General features: G+C 42.6%; 1 protein-coding gene across 2 annotated transcripts; it reads right to left on the reverse strand.

The window, feature by feature from the left end:
- Window positions 1–754: 754 nt before the first annotated feature.
- On the reverse strand, window positions 755–16,138 carry gjd1a (gap junction protein delta 1a). 2 transcript variants are annotated; one of them, XM_084029825.1, is made up of 3 exons: window positions 15,960–16,138; window positions 14,254–14,310; window positions 755–3,168 (listed from the first exon to the last, which is right to left on the reverse strand). In XM_084029825.1, exons 1-3 carry the CDS (start codon window positions 16,028–16,030, stop codon window positions 2,307–2,309), a joined length of 990 nt encoding a protein of 329 aa, XP_083885951.1. In that variant the 5' UTR covers window positions 16,031–16,138; the 3' UTR covers window positions 755–2,306. The 2 variants fall into 2 exon arrangements, with proteins under 2 accessions (XP_083885951.1, XP_083885952.1); XM_084029826.1 differs by lacking the exon at window positions 14,254–14,310 and having other exon boundaries at window positions 15,960–16,123.
- Between the last annotated feature and the right edge of the window lie 523 nt (window positions 16,139–16,661).

A 16,661-nucleotide genomic window follows, 5' to 3' on the forward strand; every position in this document is an offset into this window, starting at 1 on the left:
CCATTGACCCCCTCATAATCATAACACAGATTAAGCACATTTAACCGCTGCTGGAAGTGTGAGTTCTTGTGTGATTGTTTGTGGCTCTTACTTTTAGCCATGCATTGAGCGACCAAATAAGTCTTCTGGCTTTCTTTAAGGTTGCTAACAGGCCTCTGCCAAGCAAAGCAGCAGCGGGAGTGAAGTGTGATTGACAGATTGACGTGATGTCACAATCGTATCAGAGTTTCTATTGGCCCAAAGTTAACGTGGTGGGAGTAATGGACACAATATGCTTGTTTTATTGGTGCAAATGGTCCCCATCTGTAGATATGCATTAATAAATGACACGGCACAATTTTATAATTTGTTGCAAATGATTTCGCGGACCCCCAGAGGTCCTCAGACCCCACTTTGAGAACCTCTGATTTAAGGTACTTGAGTGTTTCTGTAAGTAGTAATTAAATATTGTATGTACACTTCACTTTACCAATCACATAGTTATGTTTTGTGTAAATATTTACCTGCAAAGTATATGATGAACATCTCACACAATGATTACTTTTGTACATTTTCTCTATTTTACTTTATTATTTTAAACATTTGTTTTAAATGTTATTATTTTAAGCAGCCTTTTGAACTTTTATTCGTATTTTCAGCGTGTGTTATTAGTCATGGAAGTAGTGATGAGATGTCTTTACTGTGATCCAGTTAATTAACACCTGATAAAAAAAAATGACACAGCATTTTGTTAAACACAGCACAGCCAAAAATCTCTGTTTGCATAATAATTTATTCACATAATTTTTCCACATACTATATATTATTATTGCTGCAGTTCTGGAGCCTCTCAGGTATTCACTTTCAATATTCCCACAACGGGATCTATGTTCATATCTCTTTATATTTTTCATCTTCATGCATGCTGAGTATTACATTTCACAGGAGCAGGATGCAAATAAATAAAACAGTCTCTTTTTAAGTTACATGTCATAATCTATCCATTCTATTAGTGCTTCAGTAACATGCCTTTTCAAAGTCCATGGCGAGAGGGGGGAGGGGGGGGGGACACTTTTCGGAACGTATAGTCTCCATTAGAGGGCGAAGGCTTAACAAAGGGCACATTAATAATACATATTGTTAAAGCTGGCAATCTATGATTCATCTTTATTACCACTCAAACCCCTGCTCCCCATCCTAGTGAAGCCCATCTACATCGCATAGGGAAAAAGGCTAAGTGTCATTATTACAGTTCATCTATGTACAAATACTTTGAAATATGGCACCAAATCTGCTTGTGAAAAAAAGCTTGAGGTTACACGTTAAAATATTTGTGACTACAATACTTTTTTTTCTGTTTAGCTGAAAAAACTCTTTATATAAGTCCATTCAGCCCCTTAGACAGCAATCACACTTTATGAGCTAAAGTGCAAACACTGGCTCGTGACTCTTTTCAGTGGGATCTGAGAGTAAACAGCATGCCTTGCAGGCAGTGAGAGCATCGCGTTGCGTGACACAGTGTTGGAAAGTAAATCTAACTCATCTTAAATGCACCATGTGTCTCAGTTTGAACAAAAGCTCCCGGGCCAATCTCAGTCTGCTGCGTGATTGGCACCTACGAATATGAAGAGTGATGATTTTTAAGAAAAATAGCCTGGAACGCTGACAATAAATACCGTGTTCCAGTTTCTGCTGATGGTCTTTGTGTTTGACTTTGTGTAAGTTTCTTAGAATATCTTTAAAAAAGGTGCTTGTTTGCCCCTCGAGTGACTTTACTCGAATATTGAACAATGACAAAATAACATCATCTGTCTCTCAGTTACTCAGATTAGCTTAGCATTTAATTTTTTGACTTAAGTCAGACATTGGCTTTTTTCCCCCACGCACATGCGTATGCATGCACACGCTTAAGCTCTTGCATATGCGCATTATAAAATGAGGGGGTTTGTTTCTGACCTACAGCAAAGGCAAATAATGAAGAACTTCAGATAACTATCTATACAGTATTTTAATATTATTAGTAGTTGCTCAGTTGTATCTGTTGGGTTCTTTGAAGGCACCTAGTGTCACCTAGGCATCATGTAAGCTTTCAGTGTAAGCTTTGTTACAGTAAGACAGTTGCCTTTTTAGGAAGGTGATTCTTATCTCCTGAATTGTCAGAGTCTCGTTTGTGAACTGATGCTTCATCATGACTACACAGTCTGTGTTCCTGAATAACAAAGCAGTGGAGAGTTTTGTGCCCTTATGGTGACGGGGGTCCTGGGCCAGGGAAAAGCTCTTCTCCAAAATGTAAGAGGTCCTCGAGCCCCCAGGTAGAGAAGCCTCTGTCAGACGTAGGCTGACTCACTAGATTGGGTCCTGCCCAGGTTTGGGGCCTGGGACAGGTGTGAAACATCCTTCTTGCGCACCTCGCAGATGGACTTCCTTCGGGCCTGAACCCCCCGCATGGCCGTCTTTATCTTCCTCCAGCCGAGGTGGTTGAGCTCAGCCAGGTTGAGCAGCACACATATGCCGCTTACAGCAAACATAAAGACCAGAAACACTGTCTTCTCTGTGGGACGGGACACGTAACACTCCACCTCCTTCACGCATGGGTAGCGATCACACTCAAACATCCCTGGCACATTGAAGCCATACAGGAAATACTGGCCAGCCAAGAAGCCAATCTCCAGCGCGTTGCGGAACACCACCTGGATGACGTAGAACCGGGAGATGCCCTCCTGCCGTCGCACTTTGGCACTCTTTGTCTGGGGGAGCCCTCGGGGTCCGTTGGGGATCTCCTTGACCTCCAGGCAGTCGTGATCCTCCTTACTGCTGTCGGGATGCACCAGGATGCCGTTGATGTTGCGAGAGTGAAGCTTGCGAGCGTGGTGGTCGTGGTGGCGGCCGTGGTGACCGTGACCGTGATGATCCATGTAAGGATGCAGGAGAGAGTAGCTTCTGTCGCGGGCTTTAGCAGACTGGTGAACAGAATACGTGATGAAGCACAGGCTCGGCGTGCACACCAGGATGATCTGAAAGACCCAGTAGCGGATGTGTGAGATGGGGAAGGCCTTGTCGTAACAGGCTTGGTTGCAGCCGGGCTGCATGGTGTTGCAGATGAACATGATTTGCTCATCCTCGTACACCTTCTCCCCCACTATGCCTACTATGAGGATACGGAAAATCACCACCACTGTCAGCAGGATCCTGCAGAGAGACAGAAGGAGAAGGAAAGGGCAGGAAAGGGAGGGGGCGAAAGGGAGACAGGTAATGTCAGTTAGTGAGGAACAAATGCACAGAGCTCCAGGAAATATCTGAACATTTCAAGTCGATGGCAAGTCTTGCTTTAACATGATCTAACTGGCGAGCGGATGCTTGTTTTAGTACCCTAAAACAATTTCAGAGCAACAGAAAGAACGGTTCAGGCAAGGTGTCAGACTGACCTGTGTATGTGTGCGTGTGCGTGTGCTCATGGGTATGTTCATGCATGAATGTTTGTGTGTGTGTGTGTGTGTGTGTGTGTGCGTGTGTGTGTGTGTGTGTGTGTGTGTGTGTGTGTGTGTGTGTGTGTGTGTGTGAGACTGCGCATCACTCATGCTTAAACAATGATTTCCATTCAGCAGTCCATTTGTATCAGGATTAGTGTTGTTGCATCGTATTCCAAAATCTCTTCATTGTTGCAAAGCTCACAGTTTGACTGTTTAAATGGTCTAATTTTGAATGCTGATTATTAGCAACTAAATGCTGAACCATACAGGTGGCATCGTCTACAAACGGGCTGGACTTCCCAATGTGCCTCATTAGTGCACTGCTGCGATTAGAGAGAGAGAGAGAGAGCGGTGTCCAGGGGCTGGAGGAGCTACAGAGCAGTGCAGCTGCTTTTCAAGGCCTCTGAGAGACTGGTGCGCTGCACTGTTATTCTCTGGTGTCGATCCAGCAGGAGCACTGCGGAGGAGGACTGGGGTTTTGGAGCTGCACCGTCAGCTCTTTCTAATGAGCGAGGAAAGCCTGCACATCATGGGGCTCCCTGCTATTTATGCCACAATGCAGTGGATGTGCACACTCCCTGCGTGGGGGAGCCAATTACTTAGATGACACGTGTTTCTGAGCATGAGGGGGCCACCCGAGGCAACTGAGGGACAGGAGGATGGGAGGCGACCCAGGTGGGTTAGAACAACCGGGGTTAATGGCAGCTACAGTACATATGAATGTCCTTTCACTGATGAAACATAATACAGCTGTGCATTTTTTAAAAAGTAGTCTTTTCTTCTGGTTTTTATGTCAAATGAGAGTCCATAGAAACTGCTGAACCACCAGCAACCAGCAACCAGCAAATTAGCACCAGCAAACTCCAAGGTATGGAGGAAAAAAACAGTGAAATTGTGAGAAAGGTCTGAAAAGTTATGAGGAGTGAAAAAATAAAATGTCTTTCAATGAGGACATTTTTCAGCTCCAAGTTAAGAGGTACAGCAGAGGAACACGCGATAGCGTGAAACAGACTTAAAATAGAGCAGCGCGCCGCTGCAGGACTGTTCCTGCTCCACCTGGAGAGCATGCCTCTGTGTGTGTGGTGTTTTTTTTTTTTTGCCGTGTGAGGAAGACAGACACAAGGACACAAAGACAAAGAGGGAGAGTCAGCCATGTGTGTGACTTGTGCAAAATGGCAAACATGTCCGGTCGTCAGCGCTCGGAGCAGCTGGGAGCATATATACGCTACACTGGCTTTCAGCATGTTTGGAAACACAATCTAGTAAAGCGTCTCTGCACCTTTGGCCTTCCAGAAGTTTAATGCAGGTTGTGTGTGATTTACAGTCGGTCACTTTCTGATCCTTTGCAGTGAGCCGATGTATCGGCCGTTGGCATGGCGTTCGCCAACATTGGATTTGACCAATGGGCTGGTATTGATGCTTCTTTGCACCAACAGGACTCATTTGACGCATTCTGCTCAGTGAGACAAAAAGCTGTGATCAACGCTGCTCATTTATATGTAAATATCTGTTTAGGATCCAGGACTCCGGCCGTGTTCGCCGTCAGCGTGACAATCTGCGGCTCTGGATGCTGATTTAAAACGGTGTAACAGGATAGAAATCAGCTTACAAGCACGTCTGCATTCATTGTCTGCTTCTATTTAAGAGCTGCTTCTTGCCATGCCAGTGATAATTCCTACATCATAATAGCATTAACTAAATGTCACTAAGTCTGCCTGCGATCCACATCTCTGTACTCGAGCAGAGACTGGATGGGTCTTCATGGTAAAAAGGATTCAATAATATATCCACTTCTGTTTCCGGTTACATTTCTTTTTAATTATTTGCAGTGTGTAATTCTTATTTTGTGCTATGCAGACCACAAACTTCCTCATTACCATTGGACATTGAGTTTTAAAGCGGCTTTTATGCCTTTGACACACAAGCACTCAGCTATAAGTTGGATTTATCATTTTGTCAATTTGGTAAAGTGTAAATTATTATTGTAAATTAAAATGATCAGAATTACCAAGTTAATTCTCGACATATAACTCCAATTCTCTATCCAATCATGTGTAAATATATGACAGTTGGAGTTAACAACACACTGCTTTGCTTCTTTACAAGGAACCACTGCAGCTTTGTTCACCTCAACAATAAGGATTTTTCAGACGTACTTATTGTCTTTTCTCACATAGAAAACTTTTTAAAGTACTGTACTGCAGATATTCTGTCTATACTTGTTTGTTGGGCAGATTTATGTCCTTAAAAATTCCAAGGCATTGCAAGTATTGAGTGTTGTGCTGTGTGTGTGTGTGTGTGTGTGTGTGTGTGTGTGTGTGTGTGTGTGTGTGTGTGTGTGTGTGTGTACTCTACTGTTGGATAACAGGATAATCAGCACAGGGCAGATTGCTGCATTAGCAGAAAGTAGCGGACGAAGGTTATCTGCAAACATCAGTGTTTTAAGTCCTGCAGAGCGTCGAACCAAAACTGTACGTTAGTGCAGATCAGGACAAGACAGCCTGAACCTGCAGAATATTCAATAACCAACATAAATGATGAAAAAGATTTGGGATTTTTTTATCTCAAAATCGAGGGAAGAATATGAAAAGAAGGCCACTGGCTGAGTTAATTGGAAAAGTAACGCATTAAAACGATGCTGGCGCTGCAGTGCATTGTGGATCCGTCACATGGTTCCTTTAACGCGGATTGCCAGTAAATGATCTCACACATCAGTCACCACTCACCTCATTTAGCCGCCCACTCTCTCCGGAGGACCTCCCTTCAGACTCATCATTATGTTTTTGGAGACTTTTTTTTTAAACTGTGCCAGAGATTTAATAAGATTTGGAAGAAAATGAATCGTGTCTGTATCCCTGAATTGGGCTCACATGTGCAAGTTATTTTCACCCCTGTGCTGCATTAGTGAGAGCTAAATATTGATGTCTAGGGGGACGACGAGGGAAAGAAATAAAGACGTGATACTTTGCTGCTGTTTAACTATACAAACTGATCTGTGGGCAGCTGATCGACCTGTGAGATTGTGTGTATAGTGTCATAGTAGCTGTTCTTCAGCTGGTGTCGGCTGGACATGCAGGCTCTGCCTTTCCCAGAGGCTTTCACACAAACACACACACACTCACTCACACACACGGACACACACACACACACACGGACACGTTCATTCATGCAGCAGCTGCTGTCGCCAGCCTCCAGAGACAACAATTGCCTCGGAGCACAAGAGCAGATGCATTGGGACAACACACACACAAACACACACACACACACACACACACACACAAACATTGTGAATATAAGTGTATTATCATACTGTATTAAAGTATATCTGCACGTAGGAAGCCTGAGTCTCTATAAACTGACAGTCCTCTGAAGGACGGGCTAAGTGCAGCATCATCTGCACAGAGACCCTGAGTAAAAATATTCTTCCCGCCCGCATGCTCACCATAATAAGCTCCACTGATTGCTGATGGCAGCACATAATGGGTAAAGACCTTACCAAGCAGAGGAATTAGGCAGCTTAATTATCAGAGTGCAGACATTTCTTCTCTCCCGCCCCTCATCCACTGTTCCTCTCTAAAACAGTTTTAATAGTTTTAGGTCTTGCCCACGCATCAGGCAGACTTGCATGACCGCCTGAGGTGCCACTAAGAGTCGGCGTGATGAATACATTAATATAAAGCTAAGCTTGTGTGGCGGTTCACTCACTCCTGGCCTCTTCTTTTAAATACTAATCAGTCATAATTCACACGGAGTATAAAAATGAAATTGTTTAAAAATACCCCCGGTCTCTTTCTGATATTTGGGATTTTACACAAAAGGGCTTTTCAAACTGTGAATATTTGTGCCACAAGGCATGCAGGAATGTAAAATGCTCATTCAACAACTCTGAAGGAAATGACTTCCAGATGTTTTTCAGGAATAGAGGAGAAACACATTGGGGGAGACACTACAGGTGCCTGAATCAGTCGTACCTCGGCTGAGATAGACAAACAGGTTTTGAGTTATGATAGTACCTTACAATTAAAATATGCTAAAATCCTCTTTTTATGTCTTTTTCTCCAAAGCACTCCTTTGTTGAAACAAAACAGACAAAGCTGGAGGATATTATGTTTGAAGACATTTCTATTAATTCATTGCACAGTCTAACCATGCGTGGCGATGATGTCAGTGTATACCAGATGCAGCTTCTTCCATCCCACTTGTCTTTATACATTTAAAATCTAAAATGATCCTTTTGTCTGAGCTAAGGCTGCAAACATTATGCTAAAGTATTTCTGTCTAAAATCACTTGAAAGTTGAAAACAGGTTTCAGGTTCCAAACCAGCATATTTTGCTTAATATGTGATTTCATCTTACTATTGGAGCTCTGCTGTACATGATCAGTGCAGCAACACAATGTGACATGTAATTACTGAAAAGTGTATAAACTCACTAAAATTCAAACTTCTTTTCCCTTTCAACAGGACTGGACTCACTCGCTACAAATTATTTTCAAGAAAGGTAAAGCACCTCTTGTGCATATACATATGAATTCGTTTTATCTCGCATTTCTCTCCTTTCAGTTGTGGTGAACTGGAATTACAAAACAAATGAATTTATCATGGCTGCAGTTGTTGTCATAACTTATTAACACGTTGACAATCACGTGATGGAAACTTTTAAGAGCCGTGTTTAATATTGCATGGGGTGAATGTGATGCAAAATTGCACTCATAAATATACTTTGATTCTATCCTGGTTACACTGACACGGCTCCTCAGTCACAGTGGTCCCTGACCCGGCTGACTAGAAGATCGAGGGTTCAAGGATGAAATCTGATCTGACGTGAACATGGAATGTTTTTCTCAATTATTTTAGTTCTGAATGAAGCTTCTCTAAATATCTGTCACTATGGTCTGTGAAACCCAAAACAATGAGCTAAACGGGACCTGCAGTGTTGGGTGATGCTTATCTGTGGTTTCAGCACTTTGAGCGGAGCCCTTTCATATTACATGTTGATTTATGATCCATTGCTAATATAAAAATGTTGATCAGCTGTCGTTGCTGCACAACATCAAGTTCTGACTAAAGTGTTTCTTTATCCCAGAAAGAAAACGTCTTAAGGCAACTAACTCTGAGGAACGACAACTTCCCAAATTGCTGGCAGATTATTTATATTTCTTTATGCAACCTGGCTTTTGCTGATAATTGATGCTAGAACTTCCTTCTTGGCTGCGAATTTCTGCGACATAAATTGGCTTTAAAACTTTTAATTCCATCATGCCTTTAATTTGATTTGCCACCACCCTGATGTTAACTTTGGTGCACAGCATTTAATTTTTTTTTTTATGTAATTTTAATCAGCGATCTACTCTGAACATTAGAAACACACTAACCACACTGTAAAAAAGATGATACAAAACACATTCAAGCACACACTGCACTTCCCACGTGTAAGAGCATACTGTGTTCATTATGAAGACACGTCATTGTAATTAAAAATGCACTCTGAATGAATCACCTGCTACAGCAATTAAAATAGATGTTTTCTTGGAATGGAAAAAAGGAAAATGTAGATATGGTTCCTTACATTCCCTTTGTTTTTAAATATAATTACTAAATTAAGTCTTAATTAAGACGTTATAAATATAATTTAGTGCATTTGATTATCAGATAAATGGATCAATGTTCATTGGACTACAGTCATTAATTATGGTTTATTACAACAAACCCAAAGCAGGTCTTTCAAAATTGTGACTATATTGTATCTTAACCACTCCATAAGATTTATGGCAAAACACACAGATTTAAAATCAAATCTCTGCACAGGCTACTTGTGGCTGCAAGTAGAGCCATACATTTTGACCCACAACATTGTACTATTACTTCTGGCTTATAAGAGCTTTGGTGTCTAAAGACAGGTCATTAAAACTAAAGAAAACCTGTCCTAACCTCATTAAGGAATTCTAACACGTGGGGGAAATCGTTGAAATAAAGAACATTTAAGCTATGTATTGGGAAACATTACACGCCCGGTAAAGCTCATACACACACCATCAATATGCTGCTGGAATGAATAATCGCCTGCCCTCAACGAAAGCTGAGCTCAGCTTTACTGGCAAAATCCCCCTGTCGAACACTACAATCAATAACATTCAACATCAGGGATCGCTACACAAATAAACAAATGACAACTCTAGATGCACAGAGGAGTGGTTTCATTTAGAAGACGGTGGCGCTCCTCGCCAAGGGATGACGGATCACTGGTCCTGTCAAACGCTGAAATGTTGCTTCCATTGTTTTGCTTTGCAACCCAAGCTTGAAGAAGGTTTTTCTTATAGGAAGCTTGTTATCAGCGATACATGAAATGTATTTGATTTCACCACTGGACAGGAAGGTGCCCTCATTAAAGCAGAGCATTCCTACATCTCAAATTATTTTGGGAGAAGTAGGGTACCTTCTTCTTGTGGATATCCTGACCTATTTCAGCAAAGTGGAGAGAGAACACTACAGGGGGTGAACGGCTTTTAGGCAGAGCGTCGTCTGTATTTTGCTTTTAGAGCCAGAAAGGAAGGATGTAGATAGACTGGGTTTCAAGAGTGTCCATTTGTATGCTGCTATGTTTTACCACACAAACAGAGTTAAAGGGCAACAAGGTGTTTCATTCACCACGTTGTCCATTACCTTGAAAGGCTGGACAAACCTGCATACATTTTTAATGAATAACTTGACATCAGTTGCAACTTGCAACAAGGGCCACATAACATTTATTAAGATTTTATGAAGTACTTATAACTCTAAAGTGGGGAGTGATTGATGTTAAATAATAGATTGGAGGGGAAAAAACAAATACAAGTTAGATGGATTGTTTTATGGAGTACATAACTTATACATGAAATGATTTATTTTCTATTAACTATTCTGAAATAAATGTAATATATGAAATGCAATGCAAAATCCATGATGAGTTCATTACATCTTTAACAACAGGGAGTGTCTGCCTCTTATTAAAGCCGTTCTTTATTCGGCACTGCTGTGTTTGCACGGTGAATATTGCATGTAATTCCTCTCAGGATGGCTTGGCCCTCACCTCTTATGATGACTGCAGAGCGTTACATGCAAACGAATGTGACATTAAAAAACACATATGTCTTGTTTATTTTTAGAAGTCCTCGTCAATGCGGAGGACACATGCTGTGTGTGTGCAGACCGTTTCCTCAGCAGCAGGGTCAGTCGGCAGCTTCGGAGGAAGGCGCTCTGACACAGATTCTCAGCATCCAACCTCTGCAGAGAAAAAACTTCTCCTGTTTTTCAGTCTCCTGCTCCTCCCCCAAGGAAGCTCCCTGTATCCTCTTTTTGTCCTACAGCTCACATCCTCTCCTCTCTATCCTTCTATCCGGCAGCCTTTCTTATTTTATCATCCTTAGATCACTCACTCCTCCATTATCTCTGCCTTTTTTCCCTCCTCGCTCTACTTGTCTTTGGCACTGACCTCACTACAGCATTGCAGTATAGGGGAAGATGCATCAACATACTTCCTTTCTTTCTTCCTTCCTACCTGCAAGGTGTACAGCCCAAACCCAAAGGCTTCATCTTCTCACGGTAGAACACACACACAAGCACACCTGTGGTCTGTAAAACACCTGAGCACCACACCAAAGAGTAAATATGTAGTATGTCATGTTTGAATACACTGTATGTGCCGGTATCTATCACCGAAATGTTAGATAGGAGAACATTTGGATTTTTACATGAAGTTTTGAGGGCAATCTGAAAAGTTAAATAACTTTATCTAATGAAAATAAAAGAGGCATTTCACATGGAAAGTGATCTACCTGGTCTGTTGAGATGACCCTGTATGCTGGACAAATGCCCTCGACATTCAATGGTTTGTGTTGTCTGGACAAATCCAAGTTTTTGGCCGATTGTCAAAGTATACAAGCAGTTGCTCTCTGGATTACATTTAGATGCATGAGGATGTATATTGTCACGGTTTTAAAATACCTACTGGTATATGATAAGCAATAAATCAAAAAGAAAGAATTAACAAAGTAATTTAACAATGAATGTATTATTTTATAATTGTAGAAACACAATTTTACATGATTCTTACTACTATGATACTTTTGAAAAGATATAAAGTATGAAATGAGTGTATAAGTGTAAATGAGCATTATGTGTTCAACATCTTACGACGTATTGAACTGAAAGCATTATTAAGGCTACTGGTGTTAAGCTTGATAAACAGAATACCACTGCATCATCAGCATATCAGCACAAAAATATCAACTTTGGTGAAAAACAATCTGGTATGTAGAACTCTATGGAGAGCATGATGTGATGTTCCCTCCTTGTGATGTTGATGTTATTGTGTAGCAACATGCTGCTTTGAAAGTCAGACAACACACAGTCTCTGCAAAGAAATATTTGTAACAATATTTGTACTGTTTGCTCCACAATTCTGATCGATTAAGCCCAAAAATATTTGTATTTTAATTATTTGCGCCAAGTATATGTATAGCCCTGGTTTTGTCCTCGCTGGTTGGTAGGTTACCTCTACCCATCTAGAAATGTAATGAATGTTACAGGCCATACTTATCTACTGCTGAATGCCCCAGGGTCATTACTACTGTGAACATACAGTAAATTTGGTTTGGGCTGGAGAATGAGGTGAGACTGTTTTAACACCATATTAATGCAGCCTTGACAATTATTTCTTTCACTGTGTAATCACGATTACAGTCGTTGGTTATCCATGCACAAACTGCCCAGTTAGAAGTCAGGCATATGGAAATCACAATACGCAATACACACACATTAATCTTTGAATGAGTCATAATATGCAAAGCCACCTGTGGTTAGTCAAGAGGCACAGAAGCAACTCTCAGTTTGTCTGTCTCTTTCAAAGACCATAATTAAGCTAACCTATGCCACTGCGTAGAGATGGTCCATTTCTATTTTTAACACTGTGACATAGCCTAGGCTCATTCTCTATCCTATGCCAGGGCATGGGTTAGCTTAAAACCTACAATTAAGAAACAGCTTAATTGTAGCTGGATTACACAGCTTGGACATCCAACAATGCTATCTGACAGTGTCTCGTGGTGGGACTACATCCTCACGTTGCAAGAGAGAGGGTTGGCACTCAGACAGATGACCGACATGCAACCGTGTTCCAAAGTTTTGATGCGCGGGAGACTTTTCAGCCATGGGGAGACATCACTGTTCTGCTCTTTGGAACTGCATCCTTTGAACTGCAAGCGCACACATGCACACTCTTTTCAAAGAAACTACACACAGGCTGAACATCCTACATGTGATGCCATCTAGCGGGTTGCTGCATGCTCCGGCCACACCCCGTGAAGTGGAGGACTTCACAATGCACAACAGTGCAAACACTACATCACAGTTGGTTGTGTTCAAAAGTGCAATAGACCACATCTGACCACACCCAACTGGTGTTGTTGGGTGTGGTCAGTGGTGCAACAGACTTGAACCTTTCAACCCATAGAGGTCAGTGCAACAATTTAGACTCCAAATATGATTTAGGGTGGAGTTGCTCATTAACAATCTAGGAGGCATCTTTACAGCACAAAACTGTGCCAGTGGTGAACAATTCTCCAACTTGCTGGTACATCCAAAAACATCATTCTGATAATTTAAATGCTATGTGTCGTTGATTTCCTGACCATGCAGACACATGCTTAGGATTGGGAATCAAGTCTTTATCTTCGGTAGCTTTTGTGTTATTGCTAAGATTGTCTAAAAATGTCTAACGTCTGAAAATGCCTTTCTACGGGTCAAAAACAAGATCCAGACCACCACTTAGTAATAAACTGCTACACCCTAACCCAAGATCTCTCTGTCCACCAAACTGCATAAGAATCCTCGTGTACATTTATCATGATAATCTGCAAACAAGCTGTCTAACAGGGATGTCATTAAAAATCTGCCTCACGTCGGTAAAAACAAGTTAAGGGATCTACAGCCTGAGATACTCGCAAAATGTTTGTACAAAGTGATTCCAAACACAATGTTTCTTGACTCGCATAGCATAGACAAGCACAGTAGAGAGAGGGAATCTCATTGGAAAGCAGCTAATGTTACAGCTAATGCCCTAGGGTCGACTAGAGAGTCTTGTTGGACAAACACAGTCTGAGGGAAGACAAAACACATAGGGATCATTTACAGAGCAGTTCACTGTATTCAGCACAGTAGCACATGGCTGGTGTCCTGGGCATCACACTCAAACTACTCACTGTATGACGAAATTATTTTACTGGTTCATAATATCATTCCACTATCTGATGCCATCTTGGAAGTTTTGACAGAGCGGGTAATTAATCTAGAAGATTCATATGAGGAACAAAAACTGGTGCACAAAGGACTATTCTGAATTGAGCCACTGCTCATTTGACTATATGTATTTTAGGTATTCAGGAAACCCTTTTTTTAATGTTCAACCAGTGTAGTGTATGATCAACAAAAAGCTCAAATTTAGCATATAAGAGGGAGCCATTACATCATCAGTGTTCATCATGACTTTTGAAAGAGGTAGCAGACAAATTGAGAGTTGCTTCTGTGCCTCTGAAAAACTGTTTGTGGCTTACGGTCATTGAATCATCCAAAGATTGACTTTCAGCATTCTTTGTGCCCTGTGCTTACAGGGTGTTACTGATTCAGCTGCCAGGACTGGATTTTAAAGCTGCATTAAGTAATTCTTGACCACTAGGGGGCGGAAAGACTCCAGAACAAGTTCACAACAGTTAGCAATTAGCTTATGAAGTTGTTATGGCTAACATGTTAGCAAACAGTTGCCTACTTACAAATCCAGCAGAAACAGAGCAACACGGACATCCCTTTGGTCTCCTTTTTCTGGCCACCTGTTGAATGTAATTCCAATATTCACTGGCGTTTAGCCCTTGCTTGGTCTTCCAGCTCATGAGAACAATACCTGATGTTCCTTGGCTTCTTAAATGTTCAAATTCTTCACCGGTTACTTCGGTTCTTTGACGTTTTTGCGCTGGGCGGTTAGCATACAATTAGCTCGTTTTAGCTTCTGCGTTGGGAGCGGCTGCAGACCGTTATACACGAACCAACATTGCTTTCGTTTTGTCACTCCGGAAACCAAAACGACGACGTGAAAATGGCTATAAAAGCTATCTCGTAGCGAGATGTTGATTTCTTAGCGATACCGACAGCACTGCCAATCCCATAAGCACGAGGGAGTTGTATAATTAATGGCACAAAATATTGCTTAATGCATCTTTAAGTCAAGTCAACATGCTCTACTTTATGCAGGTTTTCATTCCATCTGAGGACTAGACCAGGTGATTTCACTGTTCGAAGGCACTTTCAACCACAGAGGAAGAACACACTGAAATGACTTGGTGTAGCGTTTGATTGGAAGGAAAATCTCCATCACACATGGTTCCAGATCTCTGATCAGTAGAAGTTCGGCTTTAATGCGGCTCACATCATCTCTGTTGCTCTGGTGCAGTTACAATGACGCTGAAGGATATCGTCAATGGCTCTGTGCACACACTGCTTAGTGTAGTGAATCAAGGCATGAGCCACTTTTCACTCTTTTTCACACAGAGGAACGCACACATCTTCCAGCGGAGAGAAGGTTGGGTCGTGCCCTTGCTGCGGACTACCTGAGGTCTGGGTTAATGAGCACAGCGGTGCAGTCAAATTCTTCTCTTTTTTTTGACTGAAAAGCAATTTTTGATTTACAAATCTATACACCCGGGTTTCACTTTGACACGCTTTCCCAGAGTGACATTTGGATTGTGCTTAATGGGTGGAAAATGCCACCTTTGCATGTCATTAATCACACAGAGATGATGTGGAGCACTTTTTGTTTTTCACACAGATTTTACAGCATGTCTCCATGGCATGTCTCCACTGCTAATCAAACTGAAAGCTCATCTGTTCAACCCTCCACCACAAACCATTCTCACACAAAATATGGGAAACGATCCAATCAGACCTTCACTATGATGTCTGCTCATAAGACCAGATTGCATGAACTTGTTTTTTATTGTCTCAGTTCAGAGCCATTTACTCCCCCTTTGATTTTACCTTCCACACCTGCTTTGTTCACATCCTTTCATCTTCCGCACCTCTGCTCTCCTCTCACTCCCACTCCCCTCACCTCCTTCTGTCCTATTGGTCTGTGGCCAACGGCAGCAAGCATTATCTATCAATAACTAGTCTATAAGGTAGTATCAAGACAGGAACCTCTCTGAATTAACCCTAATGCCCTGAAAAGCCTGCTATTGATGATGTGAATAAGTTTATCCCTTAACTAATGATGGGTGAGGAGGACACGGGTGAGAGAGCAGGGATGAGGAAAGGACGGGGGAGGTAGAGATGACTGTGGGGGACTGTAGAACAGAGGAGAGCATTGGGACAAGCCTGAGGAGGGGGTTCATCCACTGATACAAGAATAACATATACATGAAAACACCCAGCTCATCAGCAGAAACAAAACCAGGAGTTAAACCACAAAAATCCACCAGAGCCTTACCTGCCAATCATGGTGGAGTGCTGCTGGACAGCCGCCTCCAGCAGCCTCTCCAAAATGGTCCATTCCCCCATGGTGATGGAGTGGTTGCACGGCTCTCAGAAGAAACAGGACTTGGGGAGCTGACCCCTCGTTCTCCGGCAGACTCCTTCTTCTTCTTCTTCTTCTTCTTCCCAGGACCGGCCTGCGCTCTTGTGGACCAGCCAGGCCAGCGGGGGGTACACCGTCGACCCCGTCCCCGCACCAGCTCCCTTTTGACCTCTACACGTTCACCTGGCCGGTCATCAGGGTGTCTTTGACTGTGTGCGCGTGAGAGTGAGTGCTTCCTCTTCTCCTGGGCCTGTCCCGCTGTGTTTCTCTTCCTGGTGGAGGAGAGGTGCTGAGTTGATTGCCTCCCCCCTCCTCTCCCTCAGCCTCTTCCCCTTCTCCCCCCTCCCCTGTGCAGTGATGCTTGTCCTCCCCCTGCCGCACCACTCTGTTCTGCGCTACAGCATATGCTATAGCTCACTGTATGACAGCCATCATCACCCTCTCTTTTCCACTTTGCCTCTCTCCGTCTCCCCCTGCTCTGCTCTCCTCTGCCCCTTCCTCCTACGTCCCTGCCTCCGTCCTCCACCCTACCCCCAGGGCACTCCTTGCGCTTTACCTGCACTCTCTGCCATCTGTGCTGCTCTGCGCTCGTCCTTGCATTGTGTAGGATCTTTG

This window comes from Eutrigla gurnardus (genome assembly GCF_963514095.1).
Source record: "Eutrigla gurnardus genome assembly, chromosome: 15".
Taxonomy (NCBI): Eukaryota; Metazoa; Chordata; class Actinopteri; order Perciformes; family Triglidae; genus Eutrigla; species Eutrigla gurnardus.